This window comes from Ursus americanus, chromosome 5, assembly GCF_024610735.1.
Source record: "Ursus americanus isolate L20-20 chromosome 5, mUrsAme1.1.p, whole genome shotgun sequence".
Lineage (NCBI taxonomy): Eukaryota > Metazoa > Chordata > Mammalia > Carnivora > Ursidae > Ursus > Ursus americanus.
The window spans coordinates 52,239,290-52,256,318 of record NC_142131.1 but is presented as its reverse complement, the minus strand read 5'-3'; the positions used below and the strand labels follow the sequence as shown (position 1 = coordinate 52,256,318).

Here is a 17,029-nt window from a genome sequence, read left to right as displayed (position 1 = left end):
GGGTTCTGCTCATATCACTGCCACCTGTGAGCCTCAGAGTGAGTCATTTGGCAGCCTTGGGTCTCTCTTCTCCCCAGTGTAATCAGAGATGTTCACATTTCTTCTCTGCTTCTGGGAGTGCGTGTGAGAGTTAATTACCAGCACACCATAGCACAGGTAAGGAGATGGCTCTCGGGGTGCTGTGTGTGCGTGTGTGTGTGTGTGTGTGTGTGAGAGAGAGAGAGAGAGAGAGAGAGAGAGAGCGCGCGCGAGCCCGCCTTCTGGACTCGGGAGTGAAGCGTCTGTCAAAGTCCCACACCTTCATCCAGGTGGGATGTGACTACAGATCAGCCCCTTAGGGGCCCTGGAGACTTCGCTGGCTCTGCTTGGAGGCTGTGGGAGCCTGAACTCGGCTGGGCTCCATCCCAGCAGTTTTCTCTATCCCAGACAGAGCGGCCTTGTTCTCTCCTCCTCAGTCACAGCCATTGTCTGGCAGAGTTCTAGGGGTGCGAGGTGTCCTGGGGCTTGGATGCCCTGCAAAGACTCAGTCTGGCATGACTCCTAAATTAATAATGTGTTTAGCTGTGGGAAGGGATCGTCGAGAGCCAAGGGCCTGGAGGAGGGGTCCCTCTGAATATGTTACAGCACAACCTGGCGCAAAAAGGGTTACCCGGAGCAGCAGCCATCTTGCTGCAAGGATGCTTTGTTCCCAGCTGTGGAGCTGAATACATTCTTTCTAGGGCTGGTGGAATTCTCATGAAAATCTCCTGGTGGTGGGGGGGGGGGAGTTCTCTGCACCCCTCCCTCGGGTTCCACAGAAGATACTTTCTGCTCTTGAATCTCAGCTCAGCTCTTTTCTTTAGTAAAGGAATCTGGGTTTGCTCGCTATGGTCAGATCAATGTTATTTTATCTCTTTGCCTCTGGTACCTCAGACCTCTGAGACCTGGGGTACATTTTGTCTTTGGAGAGGAGTCTGCCCCTCCCTCCTCTTACCCTCTTTTCTTCTCTGTGTCCATTCCCGTCTCTCCCTCCCTGCCCAGACCCAGGCTCTGGTGACATTCTGACTGCTTGTGAGTACTCAGCCCCTTTCCCTCTGTTTTCTCCACAGCAAGCCCCGCCCAACACGGACTGGCGATTCTCTCAGGCCCAGAGACCCGGCACCAGCGGGTAGGTGACCGCCTCTCCAGCCCACCCTCTTCTCTGCAGCATGTTCTCAGCGATGACGTGGGAGAGGGTGGAGGAGGGCTCAGGATTTGCTACAAATGGCTCCTTCCCTCAGTTCCAGATTTCAGGGAGGTTTTCATGTAGTGGGGGCTGGTACACAGATCCCAGAAGGAAGAGGCTTCTACTCTGGCTCTTTTGAACACTCATTGCACACACTCAGCCCCTCCCTTCTCCCCATGTGAACCTTTACCTATCTGCTGGTCTTAAGGTGGTCTCTGGGTGGAAAGGAAGTGTTTTATACCCATCTAATTCGTACATCCTCCTGCTCCAGGTTGGGCTGGGGTTCAGGCAGAGACTCGGGGGACAGGAGGGGGACTGGAGGCACTGTCAGCAGTCAGATCCTCCTTCAGAGCCAGCAGGAAAGATCAGGGCCAGAGGTGAGGGAGGCCAGGCAGCTGTGGGGAAAGGTGGAGACTGCACAGCTGGAGGTGAGACTGAGCGAGGAGCCAAGGGACAGGTCTCCCTGGTCCTGCCCTGGCTCCAGGCTGCCCTAGGTCCTGCCGCTGGTCCTGCCTCTCTACCCACAGGCCTGTTGTCTCTGCCACTCTTTCTTATCTTGTTGCCCTTCCCTCAGTCTCTGTCTCAGTTCGCAGTCTCTGCCTCTCCCTCTCTTTCTGTGTCTGCCTCAGTTTCTGTCTTTATCGCTGCATCTTAGTCCCTGCCATTTGTGTCTCCTTGCACGGATCTGTGCCTCACACTGCACCTGCCATGCTGGGTGCTCAGGAAATGTGGAATTAATGAATACGTGTGACCCTTCCTTAGTCTCAGTCCCTGTTTCTTCTCCTCTCTGTTTCTGCCTCCCTCTTTCTTTGACCTCTTTTCTGTCTCTCCCTCTTGCCTAGTGTCCTTGTGTTCCTCTGTCTCCAGTCTCCTGGTTTCTTAATCTCGTGCTATTTCTGATTTCTTTTCTGTTCTCACCCTGTGTCTCTGTCTCTCTCTGTATGTCTCTCTAAGTGTATAGTCTCTCTCTGTCTGCATCCCTGAGCCTCTTTCTGTTACTCTTTCTTTATCTCCCTTTGTCTCCCTTTCATCCTGTCTCTTATTTCTTTGTACTTGTGCGCAAGCCAGCACACACGTGTCCCCCCCTCCCTCCCCTTACCCTTCACACACAGAGTCTTTGATCAGTGCTTACCACCACACACACCCTCCCATCCTGGCTGCCCCAGCTGCTCATTTCAGTCAGTATGAATTCCTGCTGAGACAGGAACCCCCTGCGGGTGGTGGGGAAGGAAACTGTAGAAAGACCTTCAGTTGGTCTGAGGGGAGTGGGGTGGGCTCGGGGCCAGGCCTCCCTGTTAGAAGTCAGGAGCCTGGAGGAGTCCAGGGAACCCGGGGTGGGGTGGGGGCAGAACTTAGGCGCCCTTCCCCTGCCTCCTTGCTGCCTAGGCCCTTACTGCCCATGTGTCCCTGCATGCTGCAGGTGGCGAGCCCACACTGCCACGAGGACCCAGGAGACCTTGGTATGTGCTGGGCCTCCACCTCCAAGAAGGCCCCTAGGAGGCAGCAAGCCAGATGGCTGGGACGCCATCGCCCCTCCCTTGACCCCATCTGTCTTCTTTTGCCCCAGTGGCCTTGCCAGCCTATTGCTTATCTGTCAGGTCATTCATGTGTTCACGCACGTGTTCATTCATTCATCACTTATGTGTTGGGCATCTACTATGAGCCAGGCCCTTTTCTAAACACTGTCCTACAAGAATGAACAAGCAGACATCTTTGAACTCATAGACTTCCAGAGCAGCAGGTGAGACAGAAAAGTGACAACAAATCACACTAAAAAAATGTCTAGTTACAAATCATAGTAAGTTCTGAGAAGAAGAGGGTCATGTGAATGTAGAGAAAGCCTCCAGGTGGGAGCTGAGGTGGTGAGAAGCACGGGGCAGCTTGTGGCCCCTGTACCCCCACCCCCACCCCAGACCGTACTGGCCCTGTAATGGAATTCACTGCTACACCTGGGAGGCCCACAGACTGCTTGTGATGTGCCCCCTGGGTTGAGCACCTTACCCCTGGCCCAAGTCCCTTTTCATCGAATGAGAGACTTGGTGGCCTGAAATACACATAGGAGCTCTTGGGGAGATGTAGGAGAAGGCTCCCTTCCGTAGTTAACTTGAGGGGGATGGGACGCACATTCCTGTTGGAGTTCCAAAATGGCCCAGATGCAATAAACATTAAGGTCTCAGTCCAGCAACTGCAGCTTTCCTCCTTCATTCATTCCATAGTTAGTAAGCACCTCCTGGAGGCCAGGTCGTATTCTAGGTGTAGGAGGTAATAAAATAGGCCTGTTCCCTGTCCTCGAGGAGTTTACTGTATGTTGAGTGAGACACATATTAACCAAAAATAAAAAATAAATGTAAGATTGCAGTTATCCCACGTGCTATGAAGAGCAGACCTGGTGGTGAGAGCATCGGATAGGGATTTGACCTGGTCGGGGAGCAGGAGGACATCTATGAGGAAATGAGGTGTTGCTGAGATCTGAAGGCTAAGTATGAATTAACCAGCTGAAGGAGGGAGGGAAGAGCATATGCAAAGGCCTTGTGGTAAAGCATCTCAGGGTCAGCAGACTGGACTGACGGGGAATTCTTTCTTTGCTGCCATTCTGATGAGTAAATTGGAATGAGAGGATGAAGAGGGAGATTTCTCTTATTCAGTCTAACTCTGGTTCCGGCCCTCCACACCTTCTCTGTTCCACTCCATTCCTACCATCTCGACTACTGGCACACCGGCTTCAGAGCAGGGCTGCTGTTGAGTTCTCCAGTAAACCTAGTTCAAGTTAGCACTGGGTCACATTACCTAGACCAAAGGGAGAAAGACAAGTTGTGAAGTCCCTGCTTGCCAGGTGCTCCTCCTTCCAGCCAGTATCCCTTCTCGAGTCACCCTTCTGGCTTCTTATCTCAGCAGCTGTTACCTCAAGCGCTGAACCCAGCAAACCACTGGTCCCTTCTCAGGCTGTGACCCAGGCCCCACCCTGCAGCTGTTCCCATCTCTCCACAGAGGAGAGAGTCTCCACTTAGCTTCTCCTGGTCTCCACTCTGTTCTCCCTTGATGGCTCCACCCTACCCTTAGATTCCCCGTCCTCAGAGAGACCTTCGTCCTGCTCCCCCTCAGTTTAGGCCGTCATTCTGTGGGCAAGTAGTGACTTATTTTTTGCTGCTTATAAAAAAATACACGCTCGTTATAGAAGCATGAGAAATAGAGGAAAAATTTAAAAGAGAAAGCACTCTAATTTCACACTCCAGAGAGCCCCCAACTAACATTTTTTGAATATGAAAATTTTCAAATCTGTACGGAAGTAGAATGGTACAGTGAACCTCTGATCCCACTCTCCAGCTCCAACTAATGCCCTACTTTGTTTCACTTGGGTCTCCACCCTGTTACCCCCTGGAATTATTTTGAAACAGATCTCAGGGGCGCCTGGGTGGCACAGCGGTTAAGCGCCTGCCTTCGGCTCAGGGCGTGATCCCGGCGTTCCGGGATCGAGTCCCACATCAGGCTCCTCTGCTATGAGCCTGCTTCTTCCTCTCCCACTCCCCTGCTTGTGTTCCCTCTCTCGCTGGCTGTCTCTATCTCTGTCGAATAAATAAATAAAATCTTTAAAAAAAAAAAAAAAAAAGAAACAGATCTCAGCCTTCATATCATTTCATCTGAGTCTTCACTGTCTGACAGTTCTTTTTTTTAACATGTAAGCACTCATAATAATATTAATAAACTAATAATATGTTAATACTAAATAATATATTGATAAGCTACTATCAGATATCCAGTCTATATTGACATTTCCCCAATTATATGTCTGTCTATTAACTCATTTGTGCACTTATCCAAATTAAGGCCCACATTTTACATTTGGTTGAGTGTCTCAGATCTGTTGAGCTCTTTAATATTTTCATATATGTATTTCTAAACTTTCTTCTTTGTGCCCTCAAACAACATGCACAGGTGTTTTTTCTTTTTTTAAAATCTGATTCACTGAAATAAATTGTTCACAAACTTGTTCACAGAATATTAAGAACTCTTACTCTCAATGATGTGGTATATTTCTCACCATTTTTTCCCCCTAGTAATTGAGTTCCATCAGCATTATCATCTGTTTGTGTTCTCTTTGCTGTATACCATGAGAATTTCCCCATGGCAGGAAAAAAATTTTCAGAAGTTAATTGTTGCCTAGTAGCCCCCTCATATGGACATATGATGTTTATTTTATTTTATTTTATTTTAAGATTTTATTTGAGAGAGAGAACAAGCAGGGGGAGCAGCAGAGGGAGAGGGAGAAGCAGGCTCCCTGCTGAGCAGGACCCTGGGATCTGAAGGCAGACGCTTAACCGGCTGAGCCACCCAGGTGCCCTATGATGTGCATTTTAAAAAGCTGACAGGCTTTTACGATGTCAAAAAATACGTATGTATTTACTTTTTAACACAGTTAAATCTAGGCTCTTGTCAGAGGTAACTTCCCCAGATTTCTCCCTTTTTGCATCTTGCTGCAGGGAGCGTTTTCCCACAGCCCAGCCTCTGGGACATTCCCCGCCACACACACCCAGCGCACCGGAATACAGACTCCTTAGGGCGAGAACTGCTTCTCTCAACTCTTAGTCTTAGGCCCTGCCACAGGCTCTGACACATAGTGGATGCTTGGAAAATGGTCAATTAGAGGTAGTCCATCTCCTCCACTTTCATTTTTCACCGTCTCCTAATTCCTGGAAGAGCCCCCTGTCCCCGCTGCGGGCGCTCCAGGGCCTCCGTGGGGAAGCCCAGTGTCGTGTCGTGTAGAAGAGCATGGGCTTCAGAGTCAGGGGGGCCTCTCTCAGGTTGCAGCTCTGCCAGGGGGCAGCTGTGTGGCTTCAGGAGTCTCTCAGCCCCTCTGAGCCCGGGATTCATCTGCTGGAAAAGAGAGAGAATCATAATAACACTTACGTGCAGGTGGTTCTGAGGCTCAAATAGGCGAGCTAACTAAGCTGTAACTAAACTATATATAAACTAAAGATAAATATAAACTGTATATAAACTAAATATATACAACCAAATTATATATATAACTAAACTACATATAATTTAGTCAGCTCAGAACCCAGAGAACAGGAAGCTCTCAGCAAATTGTTCAAGAAGAAGTTTCCCCCCTCCACTTACCTCGTGCCCAGCTTCACAGAGCGGGCAGCCTGCTCACCTTCTTAGCCTCCAGCCTTCAGCCATTGCCCAAGAATCCTCCCCCAGCCCAGCCCATCAGGGTTCCAGACCCATCCCTTCACTCACCTTTATTCCCTCAACGCCATTACCCAGTCCCCGCAGGGCATCCTCCTAACCTAGTATCTGACACTGCCGTTGTTCACCCGGAGCCCTTCTCTTTGCTTCCTACCTTTGACCTCGTTCTCCCAACTCTATCCCAGTCCAGCTCTTCAGTTGTGTGTGAGCCCATCTGCCTCAGCCTGTGCCCTCTAGCAGGCCCAGTGACCGCTCAGCAGGGCTGCAGGTAAAGACCCCTGGATTTCCATGGAGACAGAGCTGGCTGAGGCCCCATCACTGGGCTCCTGTCCTCCCAAAGGTACCCTTAACCCTTGGTCCTCGCCCAGGAGCAAGAGCCATCTTTAAATCTTTTAATCCCATCATGACAGCCCCCCACCTTGCCCTGCTTTAAACACCTGAGTGACTTGCTAGAGCTCTTAGGATGAGACCAAAATCTTTAGTATCCATTTCTACATTCTCAGCACCCCACACCGCCTCCCCTTGGGGCAGCCACACTGGCTTCCCTTAGTCCGCTGAACTGGCCATGCTTTTCCCAGCCTCAGAGGCTTGGGGCATGTTACTCTCTCTGCCTGGAAAGCGCTCTCCCCCAGCGCTACACCCTCTCCTGCATACTTCACTTTACTTCTCCGTTTTTTACTCTGAAATGTTTCAAGCTTACCAAAAAGTTGACTTATCAAAAATAGTGTGATGAACATGCAAATACTGTTTTTACCTAGATTAATCAGTTAATATATTGCACGTTTGCTTTTCTCTCTCTCTCTACACACACACACACACACACACACACACACACACGACACTTTTTTTTCCTGAAACATTTGAGAGTGGCAGACATCATAACATTTGAAAAGCTTCTGTATATAACTCCTAATAGTAGCATTGTCCTACAAACCATAAAAGAATGATCGTTTGAGAAATTAAACATTAGTGCAATAATATATAGTCTAGCAGATATTCATAAATGTTCTTGAAATGTCTTTTAACCTTTTTGGTGGGTTTTGTTTGTTTTTTAAAGTAAGCTCTGCACCCAATGTGGGGCTTGAATTCATGACTGTAAGGTCGCACGCTCTCCCGACTGAGCCAGCTACACCTCTGGTACTTTTTTTCAAATCTAGGATTCAATCAAAGAGCATGAATTGTATTTGCTTGCCATAGCTGTCTCATCTCCTTTAATGTAGAAAAGCCTCCTTACCTTTTTTGTTTTTCACAACAGACATTTTTTAGGGTCCAAGCCAGTTGTCTTTTAAAATGTCCCACAATCTGGATGTACATTTCCTCACAGTGAAATCAGGTTAACAGTTTTGGTAGGAATACTGCCTGTGCGACACTGTGCACGCTCCCACTGCATTACATGGGAATGATTTCATGTCCTTCTGTCCAGCTGTCAGTGATACTCCCTTTGTTCACTTAGTTAAGTGGTATCTCCAGCTCTCTCCATTACAAAGATATTTTTTAATATTTGACGAATAAGTACCGTGTCAGTGGTATTTGAGATTGTGCAGCAACCTTCCCCTTGTAATATGTTCATCTTCCCTGATGATTGCTGCTTGCAAGGTGGTGATTTTCTGTCATTGCTCCTACTTTGGTTTAGCTGGAATGGTCCTGCACGTCACCTGGAAATGCCTTCCAATTTAAATTCCCTGTCTTCTCACTTCCCTTTTCCTTAGGGAAGCCTGGACTGATTGAGCCCAGAGCCCCTACTAAATCAAGACTTCCCTCTCCACCCTGGTCTTTGTGTTCACGGCACTTGTCACAGTCACAATGAAATAATTGTGTAATTATTTAATGTCAGCCTCTCAATATGGACCGTGAGCAGCATAGAGACAAACTATCTCAGTCATGTTCCCAACTATAACCGCAGTATCTCGCCCAGTGCCTGGTGCACAGTCATTGCTCAGTAAATGTTGGTTGAATAAATGGACACAGAATTTCACCTCTTCTCACTCTGAGAGAGAAATGAGCCTCCTACTTTCCCCCCAGCCCTAACTGTTTGATGTGATGGTGTAGAGGTCACACCCTGCAGCTGTGCTCTGATCTAAGCCTTAGACTAAGTTCACCTTGCTGGGGATGGGGAATCCCATATCAGGGGAAGCCATAAGCAAGGACAGAACTTGGAAAAATTGCAAAGCATTTCTTGGCTGTGCTCACCCACCATGACAGAATGCACAGATGTGATCGTGCTCTTGCGCTCACTCGTGTTCACTCTCTTGTGCTCCCTCTCCCTCTCTCTCTGTCTCTCAGGCTTATGCATTCAAGGCCTGCCGGCAGCCACTCCCCTGGTCCCACATCCTTCCCTCATCGTGTGACCTCACTCTCTCCGTGGATTTGTTTCCCATTCATTTGGCGAGAGATATTTGTTGAGGAACTTTGCCAGAGGGTGCCAAGGATCACCTAATAGACTGTGTGTGTGTGTGTGTGTGTGTGTGTGTGTGTGTGTATGTGTGTCAGGGTGCCCCCCCTCAGAAACAGAAATAATGTCATACTTCCAAATTCCAACAAAGCAGGGAAATAGTCACTGTGCGAAAAGTCCGAGTTGGGTTGGAATTCCTTCGGGTCCTTTATAGGTTGGCATTTTTAACAATTATTGAGCACCTCATGTTTTCCTCAGTGCTTGGAGTGTCTGAAGGTGTTAACTAGGTCTTTCGGTCAGAGGCAGGCAGGCCCTGTCTCAGCTACAGCAGCAGGAGCAGGGCCACTGGGGCTGCCACGTGGAGGCACCCGGTCCAGTCCGGGTGGGCTTAGGCATCCCCTCTGACAATTTTTATTCATGTTACCAAAGCAGAGGTTGGAAACTGGCAGTCTGGAGAACAGTATCTGCACTGGATTTGCTGTGAGAGGGAGCTTGAGGAATTAGGGAAGTGCCTCAGAAGAGGTTTTTTTATAGATGGTGCAAGGCAAGCACGTGTGCTCAGCAGAGGGATTTTTTCCAAAGGATTTGCAGACGTTACGTGTTCTGATCCTACTGGCCGTCTTTTGGCATGGGATGGAGACACAGGGTGCTAGATCTGGGTTCCCTGGGAGAGGACGGGAGGGGCGTGGCCTGGGCTGGCCCAGGAAGCCGTATTCACCAGCCCACTCTCTCTGCAGCTCCCAGAATGGCGATGAGACCGGCACGTGGCCCAACAACCAGTTTGACACGGAGATGCTGCAGGCCATGATCCTGGCCTCTGCCAGTGGTGAGTTGTGCCCCTCTGCGTGGGGGGTTTGGGGTGGTCCTGCAGCCGCCGGGCCTCAAGACTGGCCATCCACCTGCATGGCATCTCTGGATCTTTCAGCTGCTCTGAGGGGCCTCCTCATTCCTGGCCAAAAGCCAGACTGAGAAACAGCGGGGGGGATGCCTAAAGGGGAGCAGAAAAGGAAAGATTTATTGAGGGGGTGTAGGCAGTAGTGTTAAGATGCCAGCTTCAGCAGGGGACAGCATAGGTTGGATCCTCGTTCTGCCACTGTCTTTGGGAATTTGATCCGTTTGCTTACTCTCACTAACTCTTCTTCAGCCAAGAAAATGGAGGCAGTGGTGTCCAGGGCTTGTCATGAGGATAAATGCGATGCAGCCGTGGGCCTGGCACACCCGAGCCTCGCGTCCGTGCCAGTGGGTGTGCGAGAATACCCTTGGACCTGGGAGACCCCTTCTCTTTTCTGTTGCCTCCACCTGCAGAGCAGGATTTTGATTTTCCTAGAAGGCTAACAGAAGTGCACGTGCAGCAGAGACCCAGCACTGACTGTTGTCCCGGAAGAGTCAAAAGGGTCCTGAGCAGGGCAACAGAACAACAGAATGATATTAGTACTTAGCAGCGCAGGCCTTGGGGGTGGGCCAACCCGGATTCAAATCCAGGCACCCTTCCTTCTCCTAATGCCCTCTCTGCTGTTCCTTATGGACTGTATGGTGACTAACATAACATAAAAAAAAAAAAAAAAAATCTGGGCATCCTCACGGAGGGTACTCAGCCCCTGGGGGCCTCAGTGTCACTGACAGATCTTCCTGCGGTGTTGTGAGGGCCAAATGTAAGGCCATAGCACAGGAATGACAGAGTAACGCAGTGGCTAAAATTGATTAATTCTTATCCTTATTGACCCGTAGAAGGCAGAATAATGCCTATTAATAAGGACGAGTTGCAGGAGCAGCAAATCCTAGGCTTCCTTGGAGGCTGTCAGAGGATGAAAGCCCCAGGCTTACCTAGTGGAGTGAAAGGGCTGGCCTCTAGCACATGTGGACGGCTGGTAGAGAACCAGGTCGAATCAGAAGAGTAACCACGAAAATCACACCTGTATACTGTCCCGGGCACATGCGTGGCCAACTTGGCGGGCCTCACAACAGTTAATCCTCTTACCAGCGCTGCAAGACTGGTCTGTGATTACTTACTTATATTTGACAGATGAGAGAACTGAGAAATCCCTTGCTCCCAGGTCCCCCTTTAGAGCTGCAGATGGGTGATTCTAATGCAGTCCGACTCCCAGGTTCATGCCTTTTCTTCTGCAGTGACCACGTCTGCTTTAGATGCTGCCTAATTTCCCTTTTAGCTGAACAGGAGCAGAGGCTGAACTCCTCTTACTGTCCTGCTTTGCTCCCAGACTAGAGGGGCCAGACACAATACAGGATAACCAGTTAATTTTAATTCATGTAAACAAATAATATTTTCGCATAAGTAGGCCCCAAACATTAGTGCCATTAATCGGGCACCCTGCATTTTTTTTTTGTTTTTTTGTTTTTTTGTTTTTTTGTTTTAATCTGGCAAGCTTCTCCCAGATGTCTGTGAGGCTGAGTGAAGCCAGGCCCGTGGTAGGTGAAGGGGGAGAGGAAGAGGGAAGTGACAGGGGAGGCCAGCCTTCTGGGACAGAGCTGGCCCAGGTCTTGGGTGGGGGCTGTACTTCTGGAAGAGGCCAGATACTGAGTATGAAAGAGGTAGGCGGGTGGGTCTGGGAGATGCCAAGTCAGGTTCTTGAGGAAAGTGAACAGACAGGTATATTTAGCTGTTGTGGTTTTCAGCGTTAAGGCCAGGAAGCAGGCTTTTTGGCCTGAATCCAGACTTAAAAAACAGAAATGGAATCAGTATTTATGGCCCATGACCTTCCTGGGTCACTGCAGGCAGGCTCCCCTGTCAGGGCTCCACCCCCCTGGCCCACACAGCGGCTGACCTGAGCGTAAGCTTGGGCCTTGGGGAATGGATCCAGAGGGTTGAAGTGGCAGGGTCAGGCCCTACTCTCACTTTCACACCCGCTTCCCTGCCCTGAAGCCAGAGAGGTTCCTGGAGTCCAGCCCAGCCTGGCGCTAGGGGCTGCTGAGGGGGGGTAAGGAAGAAGGAAAGTAAGTACACTTGGGAGGCTTTTTAAATAAACATTTGGGGGGAAGTGCGTTTTCAAGGAGGCTCTGGTTTGTGGTTCAACTGGCCCTAGTCTAGCTTGAACAGGCCTCCTGTCTGGAGGTGCTGTCCCAGCCCTGGTGGGGTGGGAAGGGCAAAGTGGGGGAAGGGGGTTGTGGTGCCAGGAGCTAGAGAGGAGGCCAGTGCTGCTCCCACCTTCAGACCAGAGCTGTTTTGTTTTGTTCGAAGATTTTATTTTTAAGTAATCTCTACACCCAGCCCAGGGCTTGAACTCCCAACCCCAAGATTGGGAGTCACATGCTCCACTGACTGAGCCAGCCAGACACCCCTTTCTTGCTGCTTTTTAAAGAATGTTTCTCAAGGGAATAGAAAAGATCTTGGTCCCTGATCACTGTGTGTGTTGGAGGGGTAGAAGGAGGGGCCATTGTAGACAGTCTACAGTCTACCTTATCCCCCTCATATTTGTAGATAGGGAAACAGAGGCCTGAATCATGCAGGGCCTCTGCCAAGGTCACCCAGTTTTTTTAGTGGCAGAGCTGACCAGAAGGAACTCAAGTGTCAGCCTTTTTTTTTTTTCCTTAGGCTCTGGGTTTGCACATCATCTCCCTTCTCAGTCCAGCCCAACCTCAGTGCCCCCCCCGCCCCCCTCCCCAGGAACTGGGCCAATGTCAGGCCTATGCTTCTGGAGAGAGGTGGCAACAACTGGCTTTGTTGTTTCCACCCCCTTGGGGTGCTCCTTAGAGATCTAGGGTGCCTGCAAGATGTGGGTGGCCCTGGCCTCCCATTACCCAGTCTGGCCCCTCTTGCCCTTCTGTTCCTGCCTCCCTTCTTCCTGTTTCTCCCCATTTATTTCCCTTTCTTGTGTATGCTCGTGAGAGAGAGACAGTGTGTGTGTGTGTGTGTGTGTGTGTGTGTGTGCGTGTGTGTGTGTGTGTGTGTGTGTGTGTCCCTCTCTCTCCCTCTCTCTGGCGCCTCTGAAGTCTCCCCTTTAGCCCCTAAATCACTCTGTAATCCTAGCTCTTTGAAGCCGAATCTGGGCCCCCTCCCCCTTCCTCTCCCTTCCCAGGCTGGATGAGGGATGCTGGAGGGGAGGGTGAGCTTGGCTCCCTCCTGGAGTTAATTAGGGAGAACATCGAAAAGTCAGTGGAATGAAAGGGCTGGGGGAGGGGACTAGCCTAGAGAAAGAAGGAAGTGGGCAGCTGCTCCCTCCCACCCAGCCTCTTTCACACATACCCCAAAGCCCTCACATCCTGGGATTTGGGACTTGGAATGGAGGTTGTGGAAACCTGAGCGCTGGAGCAGGAGGGGGGAGGCGGAAGGACTGGGGCTCCTCTCTCCCGTCTCTGTTCCCTTCTCCTCTCCCCTCCCCCTCTGGTGATGGTCTAGAAAATAGTTCCGGTCTGTTTCTCAATCCCTGGTTAGTGTCCCAGGATTAGTCAGCCTCTCCGGCTTTAGTCACCCTCTCTACCCACTCCCAGGGTCCAGGGTGGAGTAAAGGGAGGCCGGGAGCAGAGCTCTTCTGCCAGCTGGGCTGGGAATTCCTGGGGCTTTTACCCTCCCGCTGCCAGAGGAGTCCAGCAGAAACCCTGGTGAACTCCGTCTAAGGCGTGGAAACTCCTGGGTTTCCCTGCCGGCCCAGTCAGGCAGCCTGTGGAGTCAAGTCGCGAAGTCGCTCACCCAGCGTGTGGTGGTGCGGGTGGGGGCAGCCGCACCTCGGGGCGCACCTCGCACGTGCCTGGGTGCTGCACAAAAACCCAGTGAGGTAAGCGATTCTGTGCTTCTCTATCTTCAGTGTGCATCAGAATCACTTGGAAATCTTGTTAAAATGCAGATTCTGAGTCTCCGTTTCCAGCAAGCGCCCAGGGTAATGCAGAGCGGGAGCCCCATTTGTATTTCCCTAGACCCCGTTTCTTTGCACGGTGGGAAGCTGGGCAGTGTCGCCCAGCTCGAATGCTCTGAGCCTGTGTCTGCCGCGTACCTGAGCTGTCTGCTCCCAGGGTCCTGTGCTTAGCCTCCTAGAGCACTGCTCAGCCCAGTGGTCTGTCCCACTCTGCTCTCCACAGAGCGACGGGGTCCCCGCTGCTAAGGATAGTGGTGACTCTGCCCGACAGTGATGCTTAGATACACTCAGCCACCCCGCCGGCTATGGCTTTGCGTTAGTGTTTTACTTTCTCTAAGCCTTGCTTTCCTCATCTGTGAAGTGGGGACACATACCACCTATCTCGCTGGGTTGTCCTATGGAGGGGAAAGCCATCATGCCCGTGTATCTCTGGCAGAGTGCCTGGCGCCCAGTAGCTGTCAGCGGCTGGTACTATTCTGAACGGAAGGCCCAGGAACTGTCCTCCTCCCCACACTACCCGCAGAACTGCTCACTACCCACGTCTCGGGCACTGGCCTGAGGATAGAAGGACCTACAGGTCCTGGTTGCTGCCTTCCAGGAGCCCATGATCTGGTGTGGCCACCAGAGGGGCTCCCTTGAGAGGGGTTAGGGCAAGGATTTGAGAGCTTTTAACTCAGCCCTGAGAAAAGTAACAGCTAGCGTGTTTTAAGCCCTTACTGTGCAATAGGCACTCTTCTAGGTGCTTTAACCTTCGTTAGCCTTAACTGAAACCTGAAGAGTAGATGCTTCTTTTAACCAGTTTCACAGATCAGAAAACTGAAGAGACATAGGGGAGTTTATGTAGACTTGCCCCAAATCAGTTAGTAGGTAAGAGAGCTGGGAATCAAATATAGGCTGTCTCCCATCTGCCTCTTGTGAATAGAGAGGACATTCCCGGGGCTCAGCGGGATCAGGACCAGGTGCTTTGCAGGCCTTCATTAACTGGTTGTGCTCAACAGAGTGACCATTGGGGACCCAGAGTTTAGCTCCTGACCTTCCTCTGTCTCTTGCAGAAGCTGCTGATGGGAGCTCCACCCTGGGAGGGGGCGCTGGCACCATGGGCTTAAGTGCCCGCTACGGGCCTCAGTTTACCCTGCAGCACGTGCCCGACTACCGCCAGAACGTCTACATCCCGGGCAGCAACGCCACACTGACCAACGCGGCCGGCAAGCGAGATGGCAAGGCCCCTGCAGGTGGCAACGGCAACAAGAAGAAGTCAGGCAAAAAGGAGAAGAAGTAATGTGGAGGCCAGGCCTGGAGCCACAGGGCAGCTTCCCTCCCCAACCAGCCCAGTCTCTCCTTACCTGTACCCAGGCCTCGGATTTTCAGGGCTCACCCCCAGGATACTGGTAGGGATCCAGGCCATGCTCCCTTTGGGAAACAGAAACAAGTGCCCAGTCAACACCCCCTCTCTGCCCCCAAGGGATTGAATATGCAAAGGGAGTTCTGCTGGGAACCCCCATCTAATCCATTGCTGTGCCCATGGGGGTAGTGGGGTTCGTGTAGACACCATTTATCACACCCCCTTTAGTTACAGCTGAACTTTGCCATCTTCCAAATTTAATCAGGCCCATCTACCACCCCCTGCCTCCCTCCTACCCATCCCACCCCACCCCACTCCCTCATCAGCCCCTCTTTCTTGAGTAAGGTGGTTGGGGTGTTGAGGGTACCTGGTGACCTAAAAAGGCTCATAGTTCTGAGGAGTTGGAAGGGCATCATAACCTGTAGGCCTCTCCAATTCTCAGACTCTCCCCCCCCCCCCCCCTCCCAAAGCATGGTTTGGTGCCAGTTCTTTCATCTCCTTCCAGAGCCTGAGACTAAGCTCAAGTTTTGGGAGACATGGTCACCATTCCCATGGTACTGATGCTTGCTGGATTTAGGGAGGGCACTTTGCTACCATGCCTTTTCCCAAAGGCCTCGGGACCAGTCTTTTGTTCTGTTTTTCATTGTTTGATGTTCCCACTGCATGCTGTGACTTCCCCCTCCCCAAACAAGAGACTCCATTGCATGTTCCAAGACAGTATGGGGTGGTAAGATAAAGAAGGGAAGGGTGTGGATGTGGGGGATGGATAAAGCTTGACTTACTGGTTATCAGGGTCTTGTAGAAGGCTCTGTATGTCCCCAGGGTACTGGCCGGATCCCCAGTTCCAGCCATAAACCAAGTACCAGGCTGGACCCTCATTTACCACATAAAGGCAGTAAACTTTGGGCTGAGCTTTTAGCATGAATGGATTTCAGCTGGCATTACAGCCAAAGGAAGGTTTGAGGACGTTTAGGACCAGGTCCCCTGGAGAGGTCAGAGGGCCCTCTGTGGGTGCTGGGTACTCCAGAGGTGCCACTGGTAGAAGAATAAGTGTGGCCCCAGCAGCAGGGGAGGGTCAGCTGGGCCATTCTTGGTCCTTGGGTTGGGGAGGCATGGAGCTAGAGCTGGGACCAAGTGGACAGGAAGTTTCAGCCCCGGATCAGGGCTTCTCCACAGGGCCCCCGCACTCCCCAAGCCTCTGTTCCTTCATTTTGCCAGGTGCCATTTCTTCTCTGTGAAGGCCACTGCCCAGCCCCCCCCCGTCTGCCCCCTAGTGGCCAGAGCCTGGTTAAAGTCCCCCCAGTGCCTCCTTGTGCATAGACCTTTCTCTGCCCACCCCTATCTGCCCTCCCCCGCCCCAGTCCCGTACCTCCAGCGGGGCTGCGCAAGAACCCCACCCCAGCCCTAACAGTAGCGTAGAGCCCCCTTCCTCTTTCGGCTGGTGTAGAATAGCCAATAGTGTAGTGCGGTGTGCTTTTCCGTGGTGGCGGGTGGGCGGAGGCTCCGCGCAGCCGTCTGTCCTTGAATCTGCCTGCGGCGGCCCGTGCTGTGTTTTGTGCTGTGTCCACGCGCTGCGGCGACCCCTCCCCTGTACTGACTCCTATAAGTGCTTCTCTTGCATAGTCACGTAGCTTCCCCACCCACTCCCTTTCCTGTGTCTCACGCAAGTTTTATACTCTAATATTTATATGGCTTTTTTCTTTGAAAAAAAATTAAAAGGTTTCTTCTGAAAGGTTGAACGGTTCTGTGTCAGGGATGGAGGCTCCTGTCGTGTGTGGGTGAAGTGGCGAGCTAAGCGGCGTGTGCTGGAAGAAGGGCGGGATCGCGGGGCGACTGTGTTTGCATCTTGGTCTTGTGTCATTGCCCGTGAGGCTGTGTCTGTCAGATGTGGCTGTGTATGCTTGCAGTACTGTTGTGCAAACGTAACAGCGTACAGCTGACCGTGATCGTGCTTGTGGATCGGTATACCGTTGTGTGTACTCGGCTTCTGGGTCTGTTGTGGGGGCGGGGGCTTCGGAGCGCCGCGAGGCGGTGTGTGGCGTTTGGATGCTGGCGCTGTCTCCCTGACGGTTCTAGGCGCCAGTCTCCAGGCA

The 17,029-nt window shown here is 51.4% G+C and overlaps 1 protein-coding gene across 21 annotated transcripts in view; it reads left to right on the top strand.

Moving 5' to 3' along the window:
• The window catches only part of LOC123790226 (protocadherin gamma-C5), a 168,765-nt gene extending 152,097 nt beyond the window's left edge, over positions 1–16,668 (top strand). For all 21 annotated transcript variants that reach the window (XM_087862199.1, XM_045794436.2, XM_087862201.1 and 18 more), the window contains 3 exons: positions 1,089–1,147; positions 9,524–9,612; positions 14,647–16,668. In XM_087862199.1, coding sequence (XP_087718325.1) covers positions 1,089–1,147; positions 9,524–9,612; positions 14,647–14,873 — 375 coding nt within the window. In that variant the 3' untranslated portion in view covers positions 14,874–16,668. The remainder of the gene's footprint in view (positions 1–1,088; positions 1,148–9,523; positions 9,613–14,646) is intronic.
• The last annotated feature ends 361 nt before the right edge of the window (positions 16,669–17,029 follow it).